At 42.1% G+C, this 26,984-nt stretch overlaps 1 protein-coding gene across 8 annotated transcripts in view; it reads left to right on the top strand.

Moving 5' to 3' along the window:
* PTPRT (protein tyrosine phosphatase receptor type T) overlaps positions 1 to 26,984 on the top strand; it is a 1,160,687-nt gene that overhangs the window by 761,897 nt on the left and 371,806 nt on the right. For all 8 annotated transcript variants that reach the window (XM_069548590.1, XM_069548586.1, XM_069548589.1 and 5 more), the window contains exon 9: positions 9,768 to 9,877. In XM_069548590.1, coding sequence (XP_069404691.1) covers positions 9,768 to 9,877 — 110 coding nt within the window. The remainder of the gene's footprint in view (positions 1 to 9,767; positions 9,878 to 26,984) is intronic.

Below are 26,984 nucleotides of genomic sequence, written 5' to 3'. Positions count from 1 at the left end.
GTTAAAGGTAGGGGCAGTGCTCTAAGTAACATCAGGCTGCCCCCCCAGCCACCCAAAGTCAAAACAAGTCCTTTTTTAAAAAAAAAAAGAAGCTTTGCGCTGCCTTTGCGCTGGTTATTTCTTTTCACTAATTTTCCCCCGTTAATCCTGACGTCCAAGCAAGCAGACCCCTTATCTGGCCAAGTACTAATGGGCATATCTAGATTTTACCGTGCCCTCTGGATTGGGAATATTAAAAACAAGAGCTCATATAATCTACTAGCAGAACATATCTCAACCCACCAAAGTCGATGAGCCTGCTTGGTTGCATAAACAAAGGTTAGTGAACAGGTGAAAACATGCTTTCATTCTTATTACAGAGGTCCAATCTGATAATGCAAAGCAAATGTCCCCTAAGAAAAATAGCAAGAAACAAGATTTAAAAACATAATAAAAGCCATATTCTTAACAGGATGTATTGATATAAATAAATGCTGGATTAGAACATGTTCATGGAATGGAAATTACTGATATAAAAAAAAAGAGGTTAGTTCTCCCAGACTGATCTTTTTAAAAGAATTTAGCACTATTTGTTATATGTATTATTTTTATTTAATAATAAACTCCATAGCACTTAAGGGTATATATTTAAGGTAGAAGAACTATAATGAAAACAAAGTCATGATTATTAAGAAGTTAAGACTGATTACCTTTTGAGGGTATGAAGTTGTTGATAAATTAAAAAGATGTGTATTTGTTTTATATGCTTGTGTAGTGTTTCTTTCACAGTAAAAAAAAAAAAAAAAAGATAAAATGAAGATAATTAAATATCCAGAGGTTAAAGCATCTGCCTGCAATGCAGGAGACCTGGGTTCTATCCCTGGGTTGGGAAGATCCCCTGGAGAAGGAAATGGCAACCCACTCCAGTATTCTCGCCTGGAGAATCCCATGGACAGAGGAGCCTGGTGGGCTACAGTCCATGGGGTCACAAAGAGTCAGACACGACTGAGCGACTTCACTTCACTTTTATACAAATAAATTTGACATTTATGAGCTATGGAAATATTCCTAGCAAAATACAAATGTAAAAACTTGACTAAGGGGGCAAATGTATAAAATTCTACAACAAACAGAGAAATATAATCAGTATTTTAAACTTTTCCAACAAAAACACACCAGTTCTAGATTGTCTTGTTACTGAGTCCAAGCTCACTCTGCTTGCCACACACAGCAGGCCAATGAATCCTAGAGACAAGGTGTTAAGGCAAGGAATGTGATGTTTTGGGGAAGGCTGGCTGACTTAGAAGATGGCAGACTAACATCTCAAAGTGACCATCTTGTCAGGGTCTAGGTGCCAGGTTGTTTTATAGAGTCAAAGAGAGAGAAGCAATGGGGAGCTACAGTCAAAAGGCAGAATAGAGAGGGAAAGACAGAGAGGAAGGAAAGTAAAAAGGATTTTCCGTCTCCCAAAACACCTCTAGGAAGGGCCAGCCTTTGGGGGTTAATCTCTTCTTTTTGTTGTAGCTATTCACAGGTGGGCAGGTTCAGATTATCTTTCTGTGAGCTGAACAAAGGCTCTTTAACTGTCAGGAAGAGGGGCAGGATCCTCTGAGGCAGGCCAGTATGTATGATTGTAATAACAAAAGCAAAGGAAAGTGAGCCAAAGAGTTTCTAGTATGGAGTTGGAAATGGCTTCTCCCTGCAACAGTCTTACAAGTGACAAATAGAGAAGGCACTGGTAACCACAGTCTCGCATCTACACTTGCAGAGGGCAGAAGAAGAAACACTCCTCTCCTCATGTTAGGGTACCAGTTTATCCGTAATAAAGACAGACAAGCTTGTTTATGAGCAAAAGGACAATTAGATGCAAATACCCCAAACAAAATATTAGCAAACAATCCAGCACTGTATACAACTAGGGAAAATATGGTTTATTTTAGGAAGTTAATGTTGGTTCAACATTAGTAAATCCATTAATGCATTCACTACATTAATGAAGTAAGAGAGGATTGTTACTTCAATAGATAACAGAAAAAAAGCTTCAGTTAAACTCAGCATGATTTAAGAAGAAAATATCCTTGTATTCAGGAATAAAAAGACCTTCTTACTCTGATAAAGGGCAGCTATAAGCCCCATATTAATACAGACACCATGCCCAAGGATGAAATAATAAAATCATTTCCTTTAAAGTTGGAAAACACACAGATGCTTATCATTATCTCCATAAAATATTGTATTGGTAGCTTTGGTTGAAGACAAAGAGTTAAAAGATTGGATAAGAACAAAACTGTCATTAACTGTAGATGCTATGGTTATTTATATAGATAATACAGTAAATTTACACATAAATTGCATTTCTATTCACCTAACAAGTACATTTTTTAAGATACTATTTATACCAATAAAAATACATGATATTTAGAAATAAGCCATACAAAAAGACTTCAAGATATATAGTATTAATATATGTAAATATAAAAAGCGCTAAAGAAGACCTAAGTAAGAGAAATCCCATGTTTATGGATAGGAAAACCCAATTTTTAAAGACATATAAATACATCAATGATTTCCCAATAATTCAGGCAACTTCAGTATAAAAATAAGACTTTTCTGGGGGAGGGGTGGAATTTACAAGCTAGGCTTAAAATGTATATGCAGGAAGAAAAGCCATAAATACAGTCCTGAACACAATAGGCAATGTTGCAGGCCTTGCTCTACCAGAGGAAGGACCATCAGTATATGGACAGTAAGCACCAACAGCTCTGTTGCTGTCTTTTTTCCAGCTTTGTTGCGGTATAATTGATAAATAAAATTGTATATATTTAACAGGTACAACATGATGATTTGATACCTGTATACATTGTGAAATGGTTACCACCATCAAGTTACTAAGTCTGTTTTTCTTTTTCCCATGTGAAAAAAAAGAGAAAAGCTGATAAATTTGACTACATCAGAATTTAGAACAGATCTTTAGCCAAAGGTAATATAAGTGGGTAGGGAGGACAGAAACTAAGAGAATATTTTTATAACATACACAGCCAATGAAAGGATCAATAAGAAGGATATATAAGGAAACTCTAAAAATCAATAAGAAGAATACAGTAATGTCTAGCAAACACTAAAAGATGGTCAGCCTCTTTAGAAAATAGACAAAAGCAAGTAAAATCTTAATCAACTGTCATTTCACACTCACCGTATGGCATAGAATATAAAAATCTGATAATACCTAGTGTTTGTAAGGATGTAAGGAAACAGGAACTTTCAGAACGTTGTTGGAGGGAATATACGCTGCTGCCGCCCCTTGGGAAGACCACTTGGCATCACTCAGGAAAGCTGAAGACAGGTATTTCCCTTAGTGTGTCTCTCCCATTCCCAGGTATACCTTAGTGACATCATGTATATTTTCAACAAAATATTTTTATAGGAGCAATATTGCAGCCTCATCAGGAAATAGTTTTAATGTCTGTCTACAGTGATAAATAAGAAATTTAGAAAATTAATAAGACTCTATTCATAAAACTTACGTGAATGAAATACAACTACCTGCATCAGTGTGAATGAATCTCAAAGCAGTATTGAGCGACAAAAGCAGATAATGTAATACAAACACTCAATTTTATGTATGTAAGAGAGACTAGGAAGAGCTAAATGATATTTTGTCTTGAGATAAATGTATGTATTTATAACTCCAAATAAAAATGAAGAATGAGTAACATACAATTTAGAATAATATCCATTTTTTATTGGCGTATAATTGTTCTCCAATGTTGGGTTAGTTTCTGCTGCACAGCAAAATGAACCAGCCGCATATATAAATGTGCCCCCTTTTCCTTGGACTTGCTTCCCATTTAGGTCACCATGGAGCACTGAATAGAGTTCCCTGTGCTACACAGTCGGTTCTCATTGGTTATGTGTGTTACACGTAGTGGGGTATGTGTGTGAATCCCGATCTCCGAGTCCATCCCACCTCGCCCTCCCCGCCTTGGTAGCCAGGCATCCATTCTCTACGTCTGTGTCTGTTTCTGCTTCACAAATACGTTCATCTGTACCATTTTTCTATATTCCATAGATATGCATTAATATATATTTGTTTTTCTGACTTAGTCACTCTATGACACTCTCTGGGTCCATCCATGTCTCTGCAAATGGCACAGTTTTATTCATTTTACCTGCTGGGTAATATTCCATTGTATATATGTACCAGTGCACTGTTTTTTGGTGGGGAAGAGAGGAGTTGAGGGTGAGATACATAGGATGCTTCCATGATACAGTGATGTTTTATTTCTTAGAGTGGATAGTAGGTGCGTATGTGGTCATTACATAATTATTATTTAAATATCCATTTGTTATACATAATTTTTCTCTATATTTCATAAGAAAAACTTCTTAATTTAATACAAAAATAATATGAGCAAAAGTAACAAAATCCTAGGAATGCAGTTTATAACAAATGAAAAAAACATAACTTTTAACTGAGAGACATAAAAAGAAACATTAATAAATGTGGATTAATACAGCATTACTAATAGAAGGACTCATTATTAAAGAGTATCCTTTGTCCCCCGGAGAAGTGAAGAGTGTAACTGAAATTACAATTCTGATGGAACATTTCGAAGTTTTGTAAAGTTATTCCAATATTCCTTCAGAAGACTACATGCGTAGTGATAGTCCAGAAAACTTTGCGAAAGAATGATGGTATTTGGAAAGGACCTGTTCTGTTGAATATTAAAATATGTTATATCAGCACAACAGAGAGATACTGTCGGAATAGAAGCTATGACTCAATGAAATAGAACAGAAAGCCAACAACATATGCTGGAATATAAAATAATTTAATGTGGTAATAAAATGGCATTTTAAATCACTGGGGAAAGTTTTGACTGGTCAATTTATTGTCCTAAGAATATTGTCAGGAACTCTAGTTAGGTTTCCACTTTGTACAATGCATAAAGTTGGTCCCAGATGGATTAAAATGTTAGGTTTAAGAAGAAAAAGATGGGAATAAAGCATGAAATAGAAAGAAGAAAACACAGATGACTGTTCATCTGGGTTGAGAAGGAAAATTTTCTCTGAGCTGGTGTGGAAGGAAAAGCCCAGGTGGGGGTCCCAGCTTGATGCTCCCCGTCAGGATCTGCAGCCCATAGACTTTTCCTTTCCTTAGTGCATAGCACAGGCACCTCTCCATTCAGCATTCTCTTCCCCTCTTAAAACTTCTCCCAGTTACTGACGAAGCTCCTCCTCCAGGACACCTTTGGTAAATAATTCCTCTCTCTCTTCTCAAGAAAGCAAGAGCCATTCAAACACCACAACCCCCTTCTCCAAAGCATCTGTGCATTTTCTTCCTCTTCTCTTGTCTCACAGAGGGAAGGATGCTCTATTCCCACCCACCCCTGCCCCAGCATTTTGAGGACCCTACTAACATCAGTTATTTCCTCTCTCTTTCCCATCCTTCTACTTCTTATGTCAATTTCAGATTTTCCCTAGTTACCTTGAATCATGCCATACCTTCTCCCATCTTTGGGAGGAGCGGTACTTCGGTTGCATGTCTCATTTCTGTTCCATCTTGCATTCCCTTCACCTTCACAGCAAAAATAATTACTTGTCTCAACACAGTCCCTCAACTTCCACTCTTCTCCCCCCGCTAAACAACGGCTTGATGCCGATGTTCTTGAATTCCTCTTGGTCAGCGCACAGATAACTTTGAAGACACTACATCCAATGAGAGAATGTAAGGTTGCTTCTCACTCAGCAGCATACCTGTTACAGTAACTTCTTGAGCCTCCCATGGCTGCTTCAGTGACAACCCACTTGCCTGGTGTTTTGTTGCCTCTATGAATACAGCTTCCCTGTTTCTAAATTTCTTTGTTTTCCTCCTTGAGGTTGGAGTTGCTTTTTGCCTTAGTCCTATACTTGCTACTTTTGTTCTCTTCTGCTACGAGATCTATTCCCTGCCCCTGGTTTCAGTGTCTAAATATTGCTACTCACCCCCTACCCCGCTGGTACTCAGCACTGCTCCACATACTCGTCCAATGAGTTATGACAGAACTGAGCTTGCCAGCTTCCTTGCCATTGTCCTCTAAGGTTTCTTTTTATGACAACCCCCTGATCCATCCTATTTGTGTAGAACAAAAGAGCTGGGGTCTTCCTTGATATATCTCTTCCCTCCATCACTACCAAATCATACATGCCCCCCCCCCTCCGCTAAATTTCTGACCCAGTTGTGTTCTCTTCTACATAACCATCACCATGGTCCAAGATACCATCTTTTCTCCCCAAGATAATGTTTTTCCTTCCACTTTTCCCCCACAAAGCCATCCACTACACTCTTAACATCCACCCTCCCCATGCTTGTCTTAATAGCTTCTTCTTACCTATAGACCCTAACTTACTTTCCATGTATTATCCTGACTAAATAATATGCCAGACTAGATTTTCTCTGCTGCTGCTAAGTCACTTCAGTTGTGTCTGACTCTGTGCAACCCCATAGATAGAAGCCCACCAGGCTCCCCCATTCCTGGGATTCTCCAGGCAAGAACACTAGAGTGGGTTGCCATTTTCTTCTCCAGTGCATGAAAGTGAAAAGTGAAATGGAAGTCGCTCAGTCATGTCCGACTCTTAGCAACCCCATGGACTGCAGCCTACCAGGCTCCTCCATCCATGGGATTTTCCAGGCAAGAGTACTGGAATGGGTGCCATTACCTTCTCTGAGATTTTCTCTACTGATTATAATTCTTCCAACACCTTGTGTTTTACCTCAAAATCCTAATAATGACTTTGAAAAACTAATTATGAGTGCAATTATTTATTTAATGTAGTTTCCCTTTATAGAATACAAGCTTTATCAAGGATTTAAGTATGCCTGTCTTTGTTATTGGTGTATCTGTAATGTCTATCACCAAGTCCCTTGGTCATATTAGGTATTGAATAACTATTTGTAGAAAGGATGACTGGATAAGGAAAATCAATAAGAGATCTGAATACTTAGAAGCTTCTACATACCTAAAAGATTTATAAAGCAAATGAGGAACTGACCAAAATTATTGTAACCTATGTAAAAAAGCTTAAGTCCTTAAAAATAGATTATAAGTCATAAGACAATGATAAACAGAAATGAAGAGCCACGCAGGAAAATGAGCACAGGGCATAGAGAGCATGTTCATAAAAGAATCAATGCAAATAGTCAATTAAATGGAAAAATCTGCATTCTCTGATATTCTGAAAAAGATACACATGCATACACTTAATCTTTTAAACAGTCATTGTTGGCATGGGTTAGGAATGGACATATTCTTCTCTTTGGGGAGCCCAGAATGGTGCAAACTTTCTGGAAGGCAATCTGGTAATATGTATCAAAAGTGTTAAAGATAAAATAATCCATCTGTTTTGACCCAATAAATTAATTTCCAAGAATTTATCTTAGGGACATCAGCAGAGTTGCATGCAAATACTTATTTGTAAGAATGCTTATTACAGTGTTACTTATAATCATCAAGAATTCAAACCAACTTTAATGCCCAATAATAAAGGATTGGTGACTAAAATGGGGCATATCCTGTTCTAAGCAGCCATTAAAATGCATGGCCCCAAAGAGCATCTAAGGATTTTTTTAATATATTTTTACTTTTTAAAATATAAATTTGTTTTAATTGGAGGCTAATTACTTTACAATATTGTATTGGTTTTGCCATACACTGACATGAATCCGCCATAGGATTTTTTTTAACTGTGATTTGTTTAGCTATAAAAGAAGGTCATAACACAATATGCAAGGTAGTTTAATTTTTAAAAATAAAATATGTATATGCAGAGACATAAAGTGACTAGAAAAAATATCTACAGTTACGGGGATTAGAATGATTTTGTTCTTTTTAAAAACCTTTTTTGTAGGTCCTTAATATTCAACAAATTCTGTGTATCATGTCTGTAATGAGAAAAACTAAATATATTTTAATTTAACAATAGGGAACTGATTGCAACATATGGCTGTGGCTATATCTAGAGAGGCATAGCATGATGATTAAGAGTATATGCTTTGAAGCTCACAGACAGGTGTTCAGTTCCCTCTTTACAACTTAAGAGCTGTATGACCTTGAGCAAGTTATTTAATTCTCTCAGCCTTGGTTCCCTTATCAGCACAAAGGAGATGATATACACTGGGCAGAGCTGTTCTGTGACTTAAATGAAATAAGGTATGTAAAAGTCTGATCAAAGAGTAAGTGCGTAATAAAAAAAAAAACACCTGCCTTTATAATGCCAAAATATAAATAGATTCCATAATGATTTGCATGAATTCATGATGCTCTAGGGAGTTATAACGGGAAGTTTGGGGAATCATTATTTTATGGTTCAGCATCTTCCAGGCTGTCATAATGATGGTGGAATTCAGCAGGAGGATGATGGCAGGAAGACTTTTCTGGGTACAGAAACTGCCCAGGAAAGGTTTTGATTTAGGGCAAAATGCCGGCAAAGGTCATTGACTCACCTATGAGTCCAGCCAGCAAATGGTTATCATGCGTCTACCATGCGGCAGGCGTCGGAGACTCAGCAGGGAGACAAATAAGCTGCATTCCTGGAGCCTTCTAATTAGATGGCGGTTTCAAGGCACATGGTTCCTGGTGGATTCAGGGATTAGGAAACTATGGAAGCACTTCCTGCAGTTGGAGAAACCTTGACAGGTTTAGAAAAATGATAGTGAAGTTCACGTTGCACTCCTCAAATACCAATCCTAAGCCAAGAATCCAATTCCGGGATCCCACCTGTTGGCAGGTCTGGGGTCTAAAGATATCCTCTTAATCCTGGTCAGCTTTAGTTCCAGGATAGACTTGCTCAGAGTCTGCAGATGAAAAGCCATTGGCCTTACAGGAAAACAGAAAACTGTGGCCCGTGCGTCAGCTCTAACCTTTGCCTGTTTCTAAAAATGAAGGGGATTTTTTCTTGGCACACAGATATGCCCATTTGTTTATGGATTGTATGTGGCTGTTTTTGTGTTACAAATACCAAACTGAGTAATTTCAGTAGGGACTCTATGACCCACCAAGCCTACAATATTTATTATCTGATGCTACATGGGAAATAGATGGGGAAACGGTGTCAGACTTTATTTTTGGGGGCTCCAAAATCACTGCAGATGGTGACTGCAGCCATGAAATTAAAAGACGCTTACTCCTTGGAAGAAAAGTTATGACCAACCTAGATAGTATATTCAAAAGCAGAGACATTACTTTGCCGACTAAAGTCCGTCTAGTCAAGGCTATGGTTTTTCCTGTGGTCATGTATGGATGTGAGAGTTGGACTGTGAAGAAGGCTGAGCGCCGAAGAATTGATGCTTTTGAACTGTGGTGTTGGAGAAGACTCTTGAGAGTCCCTTGGACTGCAAGGAGATCCAATCAGTCCATTCTAAAGGAGATCAACCCTGGGATTTCTTTGGAAGGAATGATGCTAAAGCTGAAGCTCCAGTACTTTGGCCACCTCATGCAAAGAGTTGACTCATTGGAAAAGACTGTGATGCTGGGAGGGATTGGGGGCAGGAGGAGAAGGGGACAACAGAGGATGAGATGGCTGGATGGCATCATGGACTCGACGGACGTGAGTCTGAGTGAACTCCGGGAGATGGTGATGGACAGGGAGGCCTGGCGTGCTGCAGTTCATGGGGTTGCAAAGAGTCGGACACGACTGAGCAACTGAACTGAACTGACAGAGTAATTTTGCTGACTCCCATTCTAGGTCATTGAGGCTGGGAAAGTAAGATGAAAGGTGGCATCAGATTCCTAACTTGCTTCCTTCTGTAGTTCCAGGAGCTGTTCCTCTAGAATCCATCCAAGGGGGCCCCTTTGAGGAGAAGATCTACATCCAGTGGAAACCTCCCAATGAGACCAATGGGGTCATCACACTCTATGAGGTAAGGAGGCCTCTTTGGCTGTATCACTTGGTTTTATTCAGTTTACTTCAGCCTGGAGTTGGCAGATAATACTGCATGTAGAAGCTCCATCAAAGGCACAAAGGTGAGTGAGACACAGCGAATACAGAAGGGTTCTGATAGTGTGATGGGAAGCAAACACAAGGACATCAACTGAGCTGTCTCGATAGCCCTGATGACAAAGGAAATTGGGTGTATCATGCATTGATGGGATTCTTCATCTCTTTAGCAAAGGAGTCAGAGTGTCCTGGCACAGCCAAAGCAGACCCAGGCCTGGCAAACTGTCCTCTGGAAAGTCATAATAGTCAGGTGATGCTCATGGTACCCGTATCAGTCCCTGGGCTTCTGAAAGGATCCCAGTGTCATTCTCTAAGCTAGGAGTACATCATTCTTCAGCTTTAATATTGCTTTGTGGCCAAGGCATATTGTATTGCCACCTAGGTGATAGTGTTGAAAGCCCTTCTCCCAGGATTAGCAGGGCCTTCTATCAGAGATAGAATAGAATGTCCTTGGATAAGACAAAATGCAGCCTCCCTGAATACTTGCAAAATTAGAACAAATGATAGAAGCTCATTGCAGAGCAAAAGCAAATAAACAGTAAAACTTCAGTAAGGCTGATTTAGCAAAATGCTAATAGTAGGATATGGGCAGGATTGACTCTCTTCCCACCCCTTATATTCTGAGACACCATGAGACTGTGATTCGGGTACAATAGAAACACACAGCTTTGCAGATGGAAGGGCATGGAAAATGAAGCTGGAAGGATGGAGTCTGCTGTCTTCGTAGCTCTACCTCAGTCTCAAGGGACCCTTGGCAGGTTCTTCCTCTCTTTAAGCCTCAGTTTGCTTATCTATAAGATTGCGGGGTTGGGGAGCAGTGTTAATTGTTGCTTCAGGGCTTCTCTGAGGAGTCTGAGGGGGGAAAGGTGATAAACATCCCAGGCTGAAATACACTATAAGCTCACGGAGGGACTAAAGACTCTGGGTGCTTGTGCAGAAGGGTACACCTGTTGAGAGTGAGCCTTAGGAAGAATATCACTGCCATAGGGAAGATGAACTCTGGGGAGGAAAGTCAAAGCGTATTGATGAGGAAGAAATATTCAGGGTGAATCTGATGGACACAGAGATTATCTGGAGACACGGACAGACCTAAGAGCTCTCTGAAGGAGGAGAAAGCTGTCAGTTATGTACAGAGTGATGGAGAAAACGCCTTCAGGAAACACCTTATGCCACTCCACCCAGTGTTTCTCAGAAGCAGAGCTCTCTAACATCTCCGTCTTGGACCATGGGGTTGGGAGAAGCATCTTTCCTGGGGATGGTGCTGAATGAGAGAGGGTTTTCATACTGATGGACCTTGCCTAGGACACATTCATGACCTTGTCAGGGAAGAGGGCGACTGAACAGTCAACTAAAACGAAGCCCAGTCATTTAAAACCTACACAGTGTTCTTTGTAAAGCACAGGGCGCACGCTCACATACACATAGATGAGCTAGAGATATACCACCTGCTCTTTGTAAAGCAAAGGAAAAGGGCCCAGGACTTAGATAAAGTGCTTGGTGGTGTTGTATAAATAGCTCTCAGTGGCAGATGTTGAAGACTTTTGGAATTCACAGGCCAGTAAAACCTCAAATGTTGTGGGGGAACCAACATAGAGTATTTTACCATGTTTTATTAACATCATTTTACAAAAGACAATTACAAAAATATAGAAAGTACATAATCTCAGAATAAAAGGCAGTCCTTTAAATTGAATACATTTAACTTTATGGGCAACTCGTTATGATCACCTTAGTTTTTTTCTTATTTTGCCTTGAATTGAGGACACTTCTGGCGTTAAAAGATCCTGGTTCTTGTACCTACCTCCATTTGGAAACACTGGTTGAGGCTGTGCTGCAGGAAGAGGCATATCCCAGTACAGATTTTTTTTTTTTTTCCTCAGGAGCAATATCCCTGTTGCTCTAATCAGATTATGCACTGGACTTGGTTATGAAACTCTGGATGATAATTCCACAGTAAGAAGAAATAGATGGAGAGAGAACAAAAGAGCAAACATAACTGTGAGTTAGACACTGTTTGAGCAGTCAATGCCCTGAAGGTACTACCCAAGTCAGGTTAGGCTGCTCGATGCTCCAAAGCCTGTGCTCAAGAGAAAAACACTGGCTGGAAGGAGAAGGTTGGTTTACTCAGGAGGCTGGTAAACTGGGGGAGAAGGCAGACTCATGTCCAAAAGCCACTTCCCCCTGCAAATTAGGGAGGAAGAGCTCTTAAAGAGGAGTTTCAGGAGTGTATAGGTGGAAAGAGGAAATTATGTGCAGGAAAACACAGTGATCTCTGATAATCATCTTAGAATTGGTCATGTTGGTCATGGGGTGGTTGATTGACATACTGATTTTTTTTTTTTTTTTTCCTATTCATTCATCTATTGGGCTGTGCTGGGTCTTAGTTGCAGCATGTGGAATCTAGTTCCCTGACTGGTGATCAAACCTGGGCCCTGCTGGGAGGAGAGTCTTAGCCCCTGGCCAGGGAAGTCCCATTTTAATTGTTTTAAGGACAACTAATCTTCAGTTCTAGGGTCAGTTTGTTCCCATTTCCTTGAGGCCAGTTCTTAGAAGTATGTCAGGTGGATCAGCTTATGTCATGACTGCAGTCTGGCCATCATATATTAAGTCAACTTCTTCTACCTGGTGAGGGTTTCGGTATCTGAATAATAGTTCAAAGAATGTAGGTCAGAATACCATCTGTTGGCTCTTGAGGAAGTACTCAAGGTCCTTGATTTTGCTTAATGGCTAAACTCTTATTACTTTGCCTTAGTTGATTGCATTCCTTTGTTTCTGCATTTCCTCACTTCTTTGATTAAATTTATTCTTTGGCTACAGTTTTTCTACAGACATGAGCCAGACAGATAATATGGAGGGGTGGGGTCAGTCTTGCGAAGGCCCCATAGGGTCCTGCTCTGTTACAAAAGTGAGGACACGATATATATCATACATGGTCAGGAGCTGTAGGCACAAAGGTACACCCGGGTGAAAACAGCGCTCCCTTCTGTGCACTTCTCTGTGAATGTTCAAAGACCAGTTGCTGAGATGCTGGCTTTCCTATGAGAGTGCTCTACTAGAAACAGCTATTGTAAGAAAACTTCATGTAATTTCTTGGCTGCTTCTTGGGCTGTAATAGAGAACCAGAGCTGCCACTGTCTGACTTGCTTGAGCATTTAAGGTTACCTTGTGGGAATATGCCAAAGTTCTTGGATGATGATCTGAAGGGACCTAAGGGATGATGACCTAAAGAGAGGACCTGGGTTTAGGCCTTATATTTTGACCATTAACGTGGCTGAGACCTTGAGTGTCACAAGCCAGTGAAGCCTCAGAAGGTAAGAATGTTGAGGTCAGGCAGCCTAGATGTAAATCCCATGCTGTGTAAACTTGGGCACATTAAGTAACTGCTCATTTACACTGCTTAATAACCGCAAATATATGTTTAGTACTGTGTTTGGCATTTAGAAATAGCACTGATAAATGTTAACTCTTCACATTACGTAAAAATGAGGCAGTGGAGCCTTGGAGAAGTGAAATGTAAAGACCAAGGGTATACAACCCTTGGGTCCTGAATTCAAGTGCGAATGTCTTGCCTCTTTCTCAGTGTGGACCAGCAGGGTTGGCTCTATCTGGAAGCTGGTTAGAAATAAAGCATCTTAGATCTTTCCAGACTTTCTGAATCAGAGTTTTCATTTTAACAAGACCCCTAGTTGATTTGTATGGGCATTAAAAACGTTTGAGAAGCACCTCTCTAGACTTCACTATCTTTAGAAAGTTTCAGGACTTCCTTGTGGTACGATGGATATGAATCCAGCTGCCAATGCAAGGGACATGGGTTTTATCCATGGTTCAGGAGGATTCCACGTGCCATGGAGTAGCTAAGCTTGTGTGCCACAACTACTGAGCCTGTGTGCTGCAGCTGCTGAAGTCCAGGCGCCCAGAGTCCGTTCTGCACAACAGGAGAGGCCACCATGATGAGAAGCCTGCATCCCTCAATGAAGAGTAGCCCCCATTCGCTGGAACTGAACTCGAGAAAGCCTGCACATGGCAGCGAAGACCGAGCAGCCAAATAAATAAATAACGTTTCAGCAACTGATAAGAGAGTAGGGCCCTCTGAGCAGAAAGATGGGGCATCTCCTCCTCTCAGCTCAACCCAGTCCTGCCTCAGACAGTAAGCAGGAGACCTTGTTTTTAAAGACATTTATAACAGAATATGTGTTTATGAGGCAATTTCCAAATTTAATTAGATGAAACCAATTTGATTTTTTTTAATGAGGTTCTGGTTGTAATTTCTAGAGAGAAATCCATAAATTACAAATCACCCTCTCCTGTTCTCAAAAAGTTTGTTTTGTGGCAAAGAAAAATCAGACGATACAAGTGGAAGAGAAATCCAGGATTGTCAATGCAGTCCTGTGTACAGCCTTGGACTCCAAAAGGCAAAAGCCAAACAAATGAGGGAGTGAAGAAGAGTTGTGACTTTGTAAATAGTGTAAAAATTGTTAATTGCAGCAGGTCTAACTAGTATGTCATATGTTAAGATTAAACTTCCTTTCCCATGGGTCCATACCACTTCCTGAACCACTTTTCCCCTCCCCCAGGAAAAAAAAGGCGGGGAGTGGCTTCCCAGGTGGCCCTAGTGTAAAGGATCCGCGTGCCAATGCTGCGGTACTCAAGAGAGGCAAGTGCGATCCCTGGGTTGAAAGATGGGCTGGAGAAGGAAATGGCAACCCACCCCAGTGTTCTTGCCTAGAGAATCCTATGGACAGAGGAGCCTGGTGGGCTACAGTATGGACATGATGGAGTGACTGAGCCCACACCTGAGTCCAAGTCTTGGCCCATCCTTGGACAGTTCTGCCCTCCAGATTCAGAATGGCTGCGATTATGTCTCATCTGTTCTCTGGGCTTCAGTCCCCTCTTTGTAACATGAAGGTGTCATACTGTTCTAGGGTAAAAGTCAAGAGAAGAATAAATCTACATCAGACCCACAGAACCAAAGTTTTATACCTCATTTTGTATTGGCTCCACTGTTCAAACTGTGCCTGTGGCTTTGCTTCAAAGCCAAAGCAGCCGTGACTCTCACTTGAAGGACAGTAGCCAGTGTGCAAAGGCCCTGCGGTAGAATGACTGGCTTGTCTGAGAAAAGGAAGGAGGTCAGGAAGGAGGTCACCAGACTGAACCCTGGTGAGCAGGGTGGACAGTGATGAGGCCATGTGGGGAGGGGGTGGGCAGGGTCAGAGGATGCAGGGTTTCTAGAGACTGCGCTTTGTCCTGAGAGGAACAGAACACCCAAGGAGGATTTTTAAGCAGAGAAATGAAGGAATCAGATTTACATTCCTAAAATACCACCTGGCTGTTGTGTGAATAATGGCCCTGGGCACATAAGCATCTCAGGAATACTTGGGAAATCTGCCAGGAGGCAAGGATATTGAACTCATTATGATACTGCAGTGTTGTTGTCTGGGAAATTGCATGCTGGGCGGGCTGCTGTCCATGGGGGTGCAAAAGAGACGTGACTTAGTGACTCAGCCCCAACAATAGACGCTGCAGTGAGGGCTCAACTATTTATTGGAAGACCCTGCATCCAGGTGGAAGAGGGGAAACTTTGTCACATCGGCTTCTCCCTTGCTGCCTCTTTGTGGGCTTGGGTGGCTTCCTTTAAGGCAGTAAAGATAAGATAAGGAGTTCTTATCTTGAAGAGCTCCTTGGAGCCAAGACTGTTAGATTCTGGCCTCTAGCCCTCAGGGCTGGGAGCTGAAACTGAAGCTCCAATACTTTGGCCACCTGATGTGAAGAGCTGACTCACTAGAGAAGACCCTGATGCTGGGAAAGATTGAAGGCAGGAGGAGAAGGGGACGACAGAATACAAAATGGTTGGACGTCATCACTGACTCAATGGACATGAGTTTGAGCAAGCTCCAGGAGATGGTGAAGGACAGGGAAGCATGGCGTGCTGCAGTCCCCGGGGTCACAAAAGAGCTGGACAGGACTGAGTGACTGAAAACCAATAGCAGTCCCTAAGGGCTGGAAGTCCAATGGCTTCCCTGATGCTACCCCAGAACCATGCAGCAGCTGATTCTTCAGCAGCCACGCCCTCTCTCCCTGCCCACTGGAGCCAGCCTCGCCTCTACTGCAAGCAGCTTGTATCAGAATGCATGGTCCCTGGCCTCAGATCTCAGCAAGGTGACAGAGAGTGCGTGGAGAAAGGTCACATCAAAGGCCTCATGTCTACACACCAGCAGATCAGTGTCACCTAGGAGCAGGTCAGACATGCAGTAACTCAGGCCTCAACTCAGACCAACTGAATCAGAGCCTGTGTGTTAACCAGATGACACACACATATGACAGTGGGAGAAGCTCTGGTCTAAGACACTTCCTAAAGTGTCCTAATCTGGATCTGGAGAGCTCTGCTTGACACACACCCACAGTCCTCAGGTGAGTAATGTGGCCACTAAATGAACTGAGGGATGTGCCTGCTTACAAGGGATCCAAAGAGCTGAGACTTTGACCAGCAATGTGAAAACCATGCTCTTTGCATAGATTCTTCTGGAACCCTGCTTGGGTCTTCCTTTGTGCCTCAGACAGTAAAGAGTGTGTCTGTAGTGTGGGAGACACAGGTTTGATCCCTGTGTAGGGAAGATCCCCTGGAGAAGTACGTGGCAACCCACTCCAGTATTCTTGCCTGGAAAATCCCATGGACAGAGGAGCCTGGTGGGCTACAGTTCATGGGATTGCAAAGAGTTGGACACGACTGATGGACTAACACATACACAGGGCGTCCCGATCAGGGCCTATATGTGAAGAGGGCTGGCACGGCCCTTTCCACTCCGACTCTGCTCCTGTGCACGACAGGACTCCCTGAAAGCAGACCAGGCAACTGCAGACAGGTTCACACAGCCCAAATGTGGTCACAGGGGAAACAGTCCAGCCAAACAGTTGCCTAAAAGCTCCTCAGTAAAATCATTTAGAGGCAAGCTGTTCAGAGTTCACGAAAAACAGTAATCAATACGTGTTTCAATTCAATTAGTTTTTCTCGTCTCTGTCCAAAAATAAATATCACACAGTGTGAGGGAATTGGGCCAGAAGATGTTACACTGGCAACTGGGTTAACGATGTGTGAAAATATTTAAAATGCAGACATGTGAAGCTTCCCAGTAAGCCTTTATGTTTAGCAGTCAAAATCACCAAGTTTCTAATTACAGTGTATAAATCTGAGAAGCTTAAACGGAATGAGAGGACCCTAATGAGGCAGGAATGGGTGTCTTGATTATGCTAGCGTTGATTGACATTTATCTTGCAAGCTATTCTAGGCGCCTGGTGTTCAGAGTTAAATAAAACACAGACTTCGCCTCCATAAAACAATGTGGCCTTCCTGTGCTGAAGCCCCTTTGCAAGGTAGGCTAGGTCAGAGGGTCATCGATATTTTTCTGGCATACAGATGGTTGCATTTGCTCTGAACAGAAAGCGCAGGCCCCGGGAATCAGCATTCCATGAGAGCATTGCAAGAAAGCTGAGTGCGTGTTCTGAGCTAGAAAGTAGTTCTGAACAGGACTGGGGCAGACACGTGTTGATGGAGACAGGGGCTGCTGTATGGATGAGCTCAGAGCAAGCTCTCAGAGGTGCCGGGAGGTGCTCGCTTCATGTGGGTACTCAGACTCACCTCTTCCTCCCCTTTGGCTTGGCCACGGTGGCCTCTCAGGGCTCGCTCACCCCAGGCATGCAGATGGCTCTGGTCCACAGAAGGTCAGTAGGGAGAATGGGATGTGGTCCTTGATGGGCAGGAAGCCCTAGAGGCAGGAAATGGAAAACCCAGCCCAAAGCAAGAATTTGCATAATTCAAGCCAGATTTCTGTTAATTAAGATGCATAGTTTGCATAATGCAGGCAGCTAGTGGGTATAAATTGAGTCAAGCTGGTAACCAGGATAAAAGCTTTTGTTTCTTCTGAATTCCTTAAGCCATAAATGTAGGAATCACCATTCTTCCCCACTTGCAACACATCAAATACTCTAGAAAGTTCTATCTCTTCTCTTCTCCTTCTAGTATAGACAAAGGTCAGGTCACACGGCCCCATCTTCAACACCACCTCGTTCTGAACACTCATCTGATGCCTAAACCACTTGCCTATTTCACTTCCCTACACTGTACCCAAACAGAACATCTTGGAAGGTAAATACAGTCATGTTGCTTCTCTGCTTTTGCCTCAACTTAATTTTGGAGCCTTGAATGGTCTGGCCCCTCTAACCTCATTCTGTGCCTCTCCTCCCGCTGTTTTCCGTGTACCAACCCCTCTAGCTTTCGAACACTTTCTCAAGCTGATTGAGTTCTTTGCAGCCCATGTGATTGCCGCATTTTGTTAATGTCATCTCTTCTGCCTAGAATACATTTTTACTTCATATTTCTTAGGTTCCTACCTATTCTTTACCCCCAAGAGGCTTTTACCCTGAACTCTGCACTTTATCAAGCAGTTTTCTTATTTCTGTCGTATTATTTTCACAATCTGCACTCACTTTGTTGGTATGCTTTAGGATCATCTAATCCCCTACTGGACTTCAACCTCATAAGGCTATGGGCCATGTGATGGTCCATGTATGTGTCATCTTGGCTGGGCCATGAGGCCCAGATAGGTCAAACATTATTCTAGATGTTTTTGTGAGGGTGTTTTTGGATGAGTGGACTTTGAGTGAACCAGATTGTCCTCCATAATGTGGGTGGGCCTCGTCTAATCAGCTGAAGCTCAGAATAGAACAAAAGACTGAGCTCCCCCAAGCTAGATGGTACTTGCCCACAGTCGGCCCTCCGAATTGAACTGTGACACTAGCCCTTCCCTAGTTCCTCAGCCTGATGGCCTTTGGTCCTGAACTGATACTGGCCATATTTATTTTTGCTTTTTAGTGTGTCCTCCAATACTCTTGCCTGGAAAATCCCATGGATGGAGGAGCCTGGTGGACTGCAGTCCATGGGGTCGCTAAGAGTCGGACACAACTGAGTGACTTCACTTTCGCTTTTCACTTTCATCCATTGGAGAAGGAAATGGCAACCCACTCCAGTGTTCTTGCCTGGAGAACCCCAGGGACAGGGGAGCCTGGTGGGCTGCCGTCCATGGGGTCTCACAGAGTCAGACACGACTGAAGCGACTTAGCAGCAGCAGCAGAATCTAAAAGAAAGTTTGCACATAACATGTGCTCAATAAATATTACTTATATGAATGTGTGGATTTGTACTTTATCTTGATAAGGGGTAGTGGTGAAATCTTTGTCTAACAAGTTTAGTGGTTCTCACGCCTGGCTGAAGATTTAGAATCATACCTTGACAACCTCCAAACGTATCGATAAATACATATGTAGGTAGACACATAAATGGTTGGGTTTAGGCATCATTACATTTCAAATAAATCAGAATCTCTGGGGGTGAGCTTCTATCCAAATGGGCTTTTTAAGAAGTGTTTTGGGATGTTTTACTGTCCATCCAAGTTTGGGAAGAAGTACTGCATAGCATGAATTCAGTCAATGCGCTCTGATATGTTATCCCAGACAAATACCTGCTAAATAAACACAGCCATGACTCAAGCTTTACCCTGCCTTTATTTTTCACTCTTCTAGAATTCAACACTGTCTGATGTTACACTATAAGCAACTCTCATGCCCATGCAGGTGCTAGGCACTAGTTATTTTAAGGCTCAAATTCATGACGCATTAGCCTTTTCCCCTCAAGACTGCTAAACAAACAGTTTGTGGAATAATTGAAGACACACGTATTGGTCTGTCAATATCCTTTTGCATTTCACAAATGGCATCTTGCAGCTCTGGTGTCAGACTTTACCTTACAAATATTTTCCCCTCTCCTTTTACGGTAGAAGTTAGTTCTGTTGTTTATTTGTGAGATTTAAAAAATATTTATATACACACAAAAAGCTTCGTAGATTTGCCCAGAGGCTTTTCCAAAGTCTTAAAAGTCAGAGCCCTGGGATGTCAAGGAACCGTTTTTCCTAACCCTCAGCCCATCATTCAACCTCCATAGGATGTTTCTCTTCCAGAGACTTGAAAAATGCAGGCATCCCTGGATAGAAGCCATACATAGGTCTGCTGGGCTGACAGGTCGGTTGACAGGTGTTTCAATAGAAACAGCTCTGGGTTGAAAAGAATGATTTCTGGCACTCTGTGTCTAGAAGGAAGTTGCGTTCTGATGTGAAGAAGTTGCATTTATGTAAGTGGGACCATTAGAGCTGCCTGTCATCCACTCGTAGCATACAAGGAATGCCTGTATATTTGCCTTGGGGTGTTTCTTCCTTTTTTGTTACAAAACAGGTATTTGTGATGGACCCAGATAATGTGACAGTAGGGATCAACAGATGCGTGCCACTTGTTACCTGAAGAAGAGCAAGTCATGTTTTCCTGGCAATAAAAAGGTTTTCACAATAAACATTAATAATTCATCTTAGCTGTAAAAAAAGAAACAGCAGAAGTTACTGCAGGGAAAATATTCCTACAGTGAGCCCAAATAGATCAGTGTGTTTCATATACACAATGGAGTATTACTCAGCCGTTAAAAAGAATTCATTTGAATCAGTTCTGATGAGATGGATGAAACTGGAGCCGATTATACAGAGTGAAGTAAGCCAGAAAGAAAAACACCAATACAGTATACTAACACATATATATGGAATTTAGGAAGATGGCAATGACGACCCTGTATGCAAGACAGGGAAAGAGACACAGATGTGTATAACGGACTTTTGGACTCAGAGGGAGAGGGAGAGGGTGGGATGATTTGGGAGAATGACATTCTAACATGTATACTATCATGTGAATTGAATCGCCAGTCTATGTCTGACGCAGGATGCAGCATGCTTGGGGCTGGTGCATGGGGATGACCCAGAAAGATGTTCTGGGGAGGGAGGTGGGTGGGGGGTTCATGTTTGGGAATGCATGTAAGAATTAAAGATTTTAAAATTTAAAAAATAAAAAACTAAAAATTAAAAAAAATAAAATAAAATAAAATAAAAAAAAAAAAAAGATCAGTGTGTTTGTCTTTGTATGTGTGTGTGTTAACATGTAGGTTTGTGAGTTGGTGTAGCAACACTGACACGCGTATGGACATCTGTATTTCTGTGGTTTTTCCTCATGTACATGTAAAGCATTTAGCCTTGGGCTGTACCCATAATCTCAATTGCATCCTTGGAATTGCTCTTTTTTTTTTTTTTTTTGAGAGTTAACTCTAGTAGATTTCAGAGGCCCAGGGCTATGTCTGTTTTCTCCTTGCCTGGAGAAACTCCAGGTCACTTCCTATCCATTTCATAGGAATCTCTTCATGGGCTCCCAGCTGTTTCTCATGAACTTCTGTCATAATTCCTCTCCAGAACTTTTGCCAAAGGAAAATTTTGGATTAAAAAAGCTAAAACCTACTGGTTGAGTTTAATCTGTGCATATCTAGTTGTCCTAGGAAAGTGGAGGGAGAGAAATGAAAAGTTAGTTCTGCACATGGCACCGTCAGGACTCTCCCTGATGTCCCTTCTGTGGGAGGCAAACCTTGTTTTGATGCTCTGCACACCTGAAGGACTTAGTGAGAAGCGGCCTGTACACACAGCCACGTGGCTAGTGACGGAAGCCTCTCTGTGGCTCCATGGTCCTTTCAATAAACCATGCCCAGAGGCGGTGTTTAAGCTGCTGAGTGTCTCTTTCAACATCAGAAGTTGTTCTCTTTTCATCTCAGATGTTCTACCTTGTTACTCCTGTTAGAATTCCACCTGGACAGGGCAGTGCAGTATGGATCTGCTGCTTTTAACTGACTTCCTTTCTGTTTTGGTCAGAACAGCTCTTTGTTTGGAACTTAAAAAATGAAGGAGGAAGCGGGTCTTCATCTACCATCAGAGTATTTGGATCCTTCATCCTGAAGTCTCTGGAGGCTGGAATTCAAATGTATGATTCAGAGACGATCCTTTCATTGGCTTTAGAAGATGGCAGGTGGATTTCTTCCCTTCACTCCAATCCTTTTCTTTGGCTACTTTAAAAAAAAATTAATTTTTTTGACTGTGCTGGGTCTAAATTGCTCCATGTGGGCTTTTGTAGTTGCCATGAGTGGGGGCTACTCTGTAGGTGCGATGCATGGGCTTCTCATTGCGGTGGCTTCTTTTGTTGTAGAGCATGGGCTCTAGGGCCTCTGGACTTAGTCACGGTGGCACATGGGTTTATTTGCCCCATGGCATGTGGAATCCTCCTGGACCAGGGATCAAACCCATGTCCCTGCCAATTGTCAACCACTGGACCACCAGAGAAGTCCCTTTGGCTACTTTTTCTTCCCTCTTCACCAAGAGAAGAGTAGTTCCTTACATTTTACACCCAAGTACGAGACCTTGGCCTGTATCATTACGGACTCCATGCAGGCTTGCTTGCATATCGGGTCTTTTTCAGAGCCCTTCAAAATATATGTCATAAAAATCCCCACTGCTTTGCTTTCTTTGCATCTGTTTTATTTTTTGCATTGTTTTAGCATCTGTGTATCATTGCAAGTCAAATAGTGAATTATATTTAGAAGGAACTTATTCTTTGTTAATGTTAGTGACATTATAGCAACATTACATGGTGTTAGAAATATGGGGAGTGGAAAGTTAGCCCCTATTTCCACTGCCCAGCAGACCCACCATTTTCACAAGAGTTTTTTTGTTTTTTCTTCTTCTAATTTTTGTACATTGACATCTTTTAGCTAATTATGACCACATTGCAAAATTTGGGTTTCCACTACATCAGACGTTTCCCAGTTTCAATGTAAGCTACTTAACGATCCCATCTAATGGCTCTCTGATCCCCTGAGCACATAGCCCACACTTTACTTTCTAATCATTCTATTTTAGGATATGTGATTGATCTTCCAAGAAGGTAAGACACAATTTTTAGGGTAGAGTAAGAGGGACCTGGATCTTTTAAAATACCTGGTTAGCAAAGTTTGAGCTGTGCTTTCCTTTTCCTTCTCAGTAGGTTTGTTAGTAGCAGTCAGAGCCCGTTGCATGCCTTCCATTGATCATAGAACTGTGCTCAAAATAATAGCTCCCTCTGTTCAATAGGAATGGATCTAAGGAAGGAGAGTAAAACCATGTGTACAAATTCAGATAGAAATCTGTAAACCCAAAGTTAGAAGTGGTGGCCGTATTTTCCTCCTTGTTTTAAAAACATGTCTTCATTTGGTTGTTTCTTGACAATTGGAAGTGATATATGGCCTGTGCATTCCCCTCTCTTCCCTAATACCTTTCCCATGATAGACATGTGTAATTGTTCAGGCCACATTCTTCCCGTGAACTCTAACATGGCTTCCCCTTTTCTAAAAGAAAAAAAAATTGTATTGTATTTTTGGCTGTGCGGGGTCTTCGTTGCTGTGCACAGATTTTCTGTAGTTGTGGAGAGCAGGGGCTGCTGTCCGGTTGCAGTGAACAGGCTTCTCATCGCAGTGGCTTCTCTTGTTGTAGAGCATGGGCTTAGTTACCCTGAGGCATGTGGGATCTTTCTGGACCAGGGATTGGTGTCCCCTGCATTGGCAGGTGGATTCTTAACCACTGAACCACCAGGAAAAGTCCCAGAATCCCTCTTGACTTGGCACTCTAGGTGGTCCTGGTGTCATCTGTGATGCTCAGCTGCCATCTTTGTCTTTGCCCTACCTTCTGTGTAAATGTGCTGTCTGCAATTCTGGAGGGTAATTCTTTTTAATATCTGCACTACTTCTTGGAATAAGGGACCACTGCTCTGGAGTCCTTCCCGAGGAAGGTGCCAGAGGTGAGAAAGTCTGTACTAGAACAACTCTTGCAGAGAGTTTTCAGGATTATGTCTAAAACACAGAGCCACAGGAGACAGGAACATGTGTAGAGGTTTCAAGACCATATTGGAACTTTCCTTAAAGACCTTATGTATATATATATGTATATACATAAATATATGTGTGTATATACACACATACACACAGCAAGTCTGTGCCTGCCCCACCGGTACACGTATTCTGTAGTCCTAGCCTTCCCCAGCCAGTTTTTATGACAGAATTACAGGAAGTTTGGATATCAGAGAGAAAAATCACCAATAATCTCTTCTCATAGCACAACAATTATTTTGTCTTGTATTTTATCCTTTGTTAATGTGCCTACATCTTTTACCAAACTATAGTTACATAAAATTTTTTACTGTAATATTTTATTAAGCATTTTATCATGATCATGATGCTTTTTATAGCACCATGGAAACTGCTTATCTTTTTTAATGATTGCCTAATTGTCCATTGAGTGTATATACCTTAATTTACTTCTGCATTCCTATATTGTTTTTCCATATTTCTGGTAACACTGTAATGAACCTCATGCATATAGTGGTGGATGTATAATGGTGGAAAGAACATGGACTTCAGAACAATGACCTGGATCTAGAATCCTGGTTCTAATGTTATCTGGATGGAAGACTTTAGGGACACATTAACCACTCTGAAATTGAGTTACCATTTATGCATACATTTTTTAAATGTGCACAGAAGTAATACCAAACATATAATTTGGGAGTTTCATAAGAATTAGATGTATGTTGCCAATAACCCTTCAATGTCATGGCTGGTTTTCTTTCCCTATTTGGTATATATCTCTTTTTTATTGACTGCACTGGGTTTTAGGCATAGCATGAGAACTCTTAGTTGTGCCATGTAGAATCTAGTTCCCTGACGGAGATTGAACCCAGCCCCCCCTGCATTGGGAGCATGGAGTTTTAGCCACTGGACAACCAGGGAAATCCTTTTTCAGTGTAGTTCTTTTTTAGACATTCACCCACGTGAAATTAACAGGGTTGAATAGAGCAAACACTTGTGTAACTCTTGAGGCATGTTGGCAAGTTGTTCTCCAGATGTTCATACCAGTGTGGGTGTGTGCTTTGAGTCCTGTGTTGAGCTGGTCGCTGTGTCTGGGAAGCAGGCCTTTGGCAGCCCAGCAGGGATTTGACTCAGATTCCCCAATCCCTCCTGCAATGCGGGAGACCTGGGTTGGGAAGATCCCCTGGAGAAGGGAAAGGCTACCCACTCCAGTATTCTGGCCTGGAGAATTCCATAGATACAGTCCATAGCATTGCAAAGAGTCGGACACGACTGAGCAACTTGCGCTTACTTACTTACCCCAGTCCCTTCAGAGCAGGCTGTTATGTGAAGAGCTCATCACACGTGTTGGCAGAACCATTTTTCCTCTCCAAGGACATGCTGGAAACACTTCCACCTCCTTAACTTATTGTTCACACTTTTTGCCTTCAAGGAGCAAGTACAGGGCCTGGCCTCCAACAATCTCCCAAGAAGGTCCTGGGGACCACACAAGAGCTCTGAACTGGGGGACTCCAAGCTAGTTCCTATAGGCTGTACCTCTGCTTGCTCTGGTCCACCAAGCCCTCTCGTGGCCTCTCTTAGCTCATCTGTAAAGGAGAAGATTGAGACAGTTGGTTTCTAAGGCCAAACCACTCAAAGTGTGTCCTGACATCAGCATTATCTGGGAGCTCTTTAAAATGTGCCATCTTGGTTTCTCAGCCATAAAGAGGAACAAAAGTGGGTCATTTGTAGAGACCTGGATGGACCTAGAGACTGCCAAACAGAGTGAAATCAGAAAGAGAAAAATATATATTAACACATACATGTGAAATCTGGAAAAATGGTAGAGATGACCTTATTTGCAACGCAGAAATAGAGACACAGGGTAAAGAACAAACATATGGATACCAAGTGGGGAAAGGGTGGAGGGGGAGGAGTTGGGAGATTGGGATTGACACATATACACTGTTGACACTGTGTATAAAATAGACAGCTGATGGAACATGCTGTGTAGCACAGGGAACTCTGCTTAATGCTCTGCGGTGTCCCGAATAGAGGGAAATCCAACAGGTAGTGGTTAGAGTACACCCATGACTGACACGTTTCGCTGTGCAGTAGAAGATAACACAACATTGTAAAGCAACTATATTCCGATAAAAATTAATTAATAATGAAAGAGATGTGCCATCTTGGGCTCCATCCAGATCTGCTGAGTCAGAGTATGCATCGTTGTAAGATCCCCAGGGGATCCGATGCCCATTACAGCATGACAAGCACAGCTCTACGTTAGCTTCGGCCTGAAGTTTGCTGTCATTCTAGGAACATTTGCTGGGAGGCTCAGTTTTAGAACCACGATCTCCTTGCCATATGCCTGCACTGTCTCAGGATTTCCCTAAGCTGCAGTGAGGTTCTTCATCTGTGGACCTAGATGCCACTTCTTAGGGGTCAGGGTCATTAAAACCAATACCTTTTTCCTTGAGGTGAGAAGCATTTTTGCTGAAACACATATCTTACTAGTCATTCCACAGTTTAAGAAATCCCGCTGTATATCTCAGTGGCTCTCAAGAGGGAAGAATCTGAACTCTTCTCTAACTTGACTGACAGGTCCCTGTATGAATGACCCAGCTCTTGCTGGCCTCCCCAGCATCCTCCCCTGTTCTTATCCCCTCCTTCCCAAATCCATAGGCTTTACCTGAGAGCCACATCACACTCCTGCTGTTCTTGTCTTCTTCTGTCTAGGATACGCTTTCTCAACGCCTCCTTCCTTGCTTTCAAAGGCAGTCCTTCCTTCAGCACCCTGAGGGCTCAGGGTTCTTTCAGGGACACTGGTTTTTGGAAATACCTGGTCTCGAGGTTCTTTCTTGTTATGTTATAATAGCATCTATTGCCCAATGCTGTTATTGCTTGTTTCTATATACTTCTATGACAAAGCTCAGAATTCTTAAGAATTTGAGAATCTACTGGGTTGGCCAACATCTTATGGAAAATCCCAGACAAACTCTTTGGCCAGCCCAATATTTTGTTCTCTGTTGAGTTCTCAGGAGCTGGCCTATGGCAGATCTTCCATGAATGGAAGTAGCCAGCGCTGCAGGAACCTCCCCTTCCTTCCTCAAGGTCCGTCCATTCTTCTGTACCTGCTCTCTGACTCAGGAGACAGACTCTCAGGAATCACTGACCTGTTTTGACTTCTTACCTTCTGTGCAGCCAAAGGAGTGCCCTGGAAAGGACAGGAAGAGAGGGGTAAGGGTGT

This window comes from Ovis canadensis, chromosome 13, assembly GCF_042477335.2.
Source record: "Ovis canadensis isolate MfBH-ARS-UI-01 breed Bighorn chromosome 13, ARS-UI_OviCan_v2, whole genome shotgun sequence".
Classification (NCBI taxonomy): Eukaryota; Metazoa; Chordata; class Mammalia; order Artiodactyla; family Bovidae; genus Ovis; species Ovis canadensis.
This window is presented reverse-complemented; position numbering and strand designations above follow the sequence as displayed.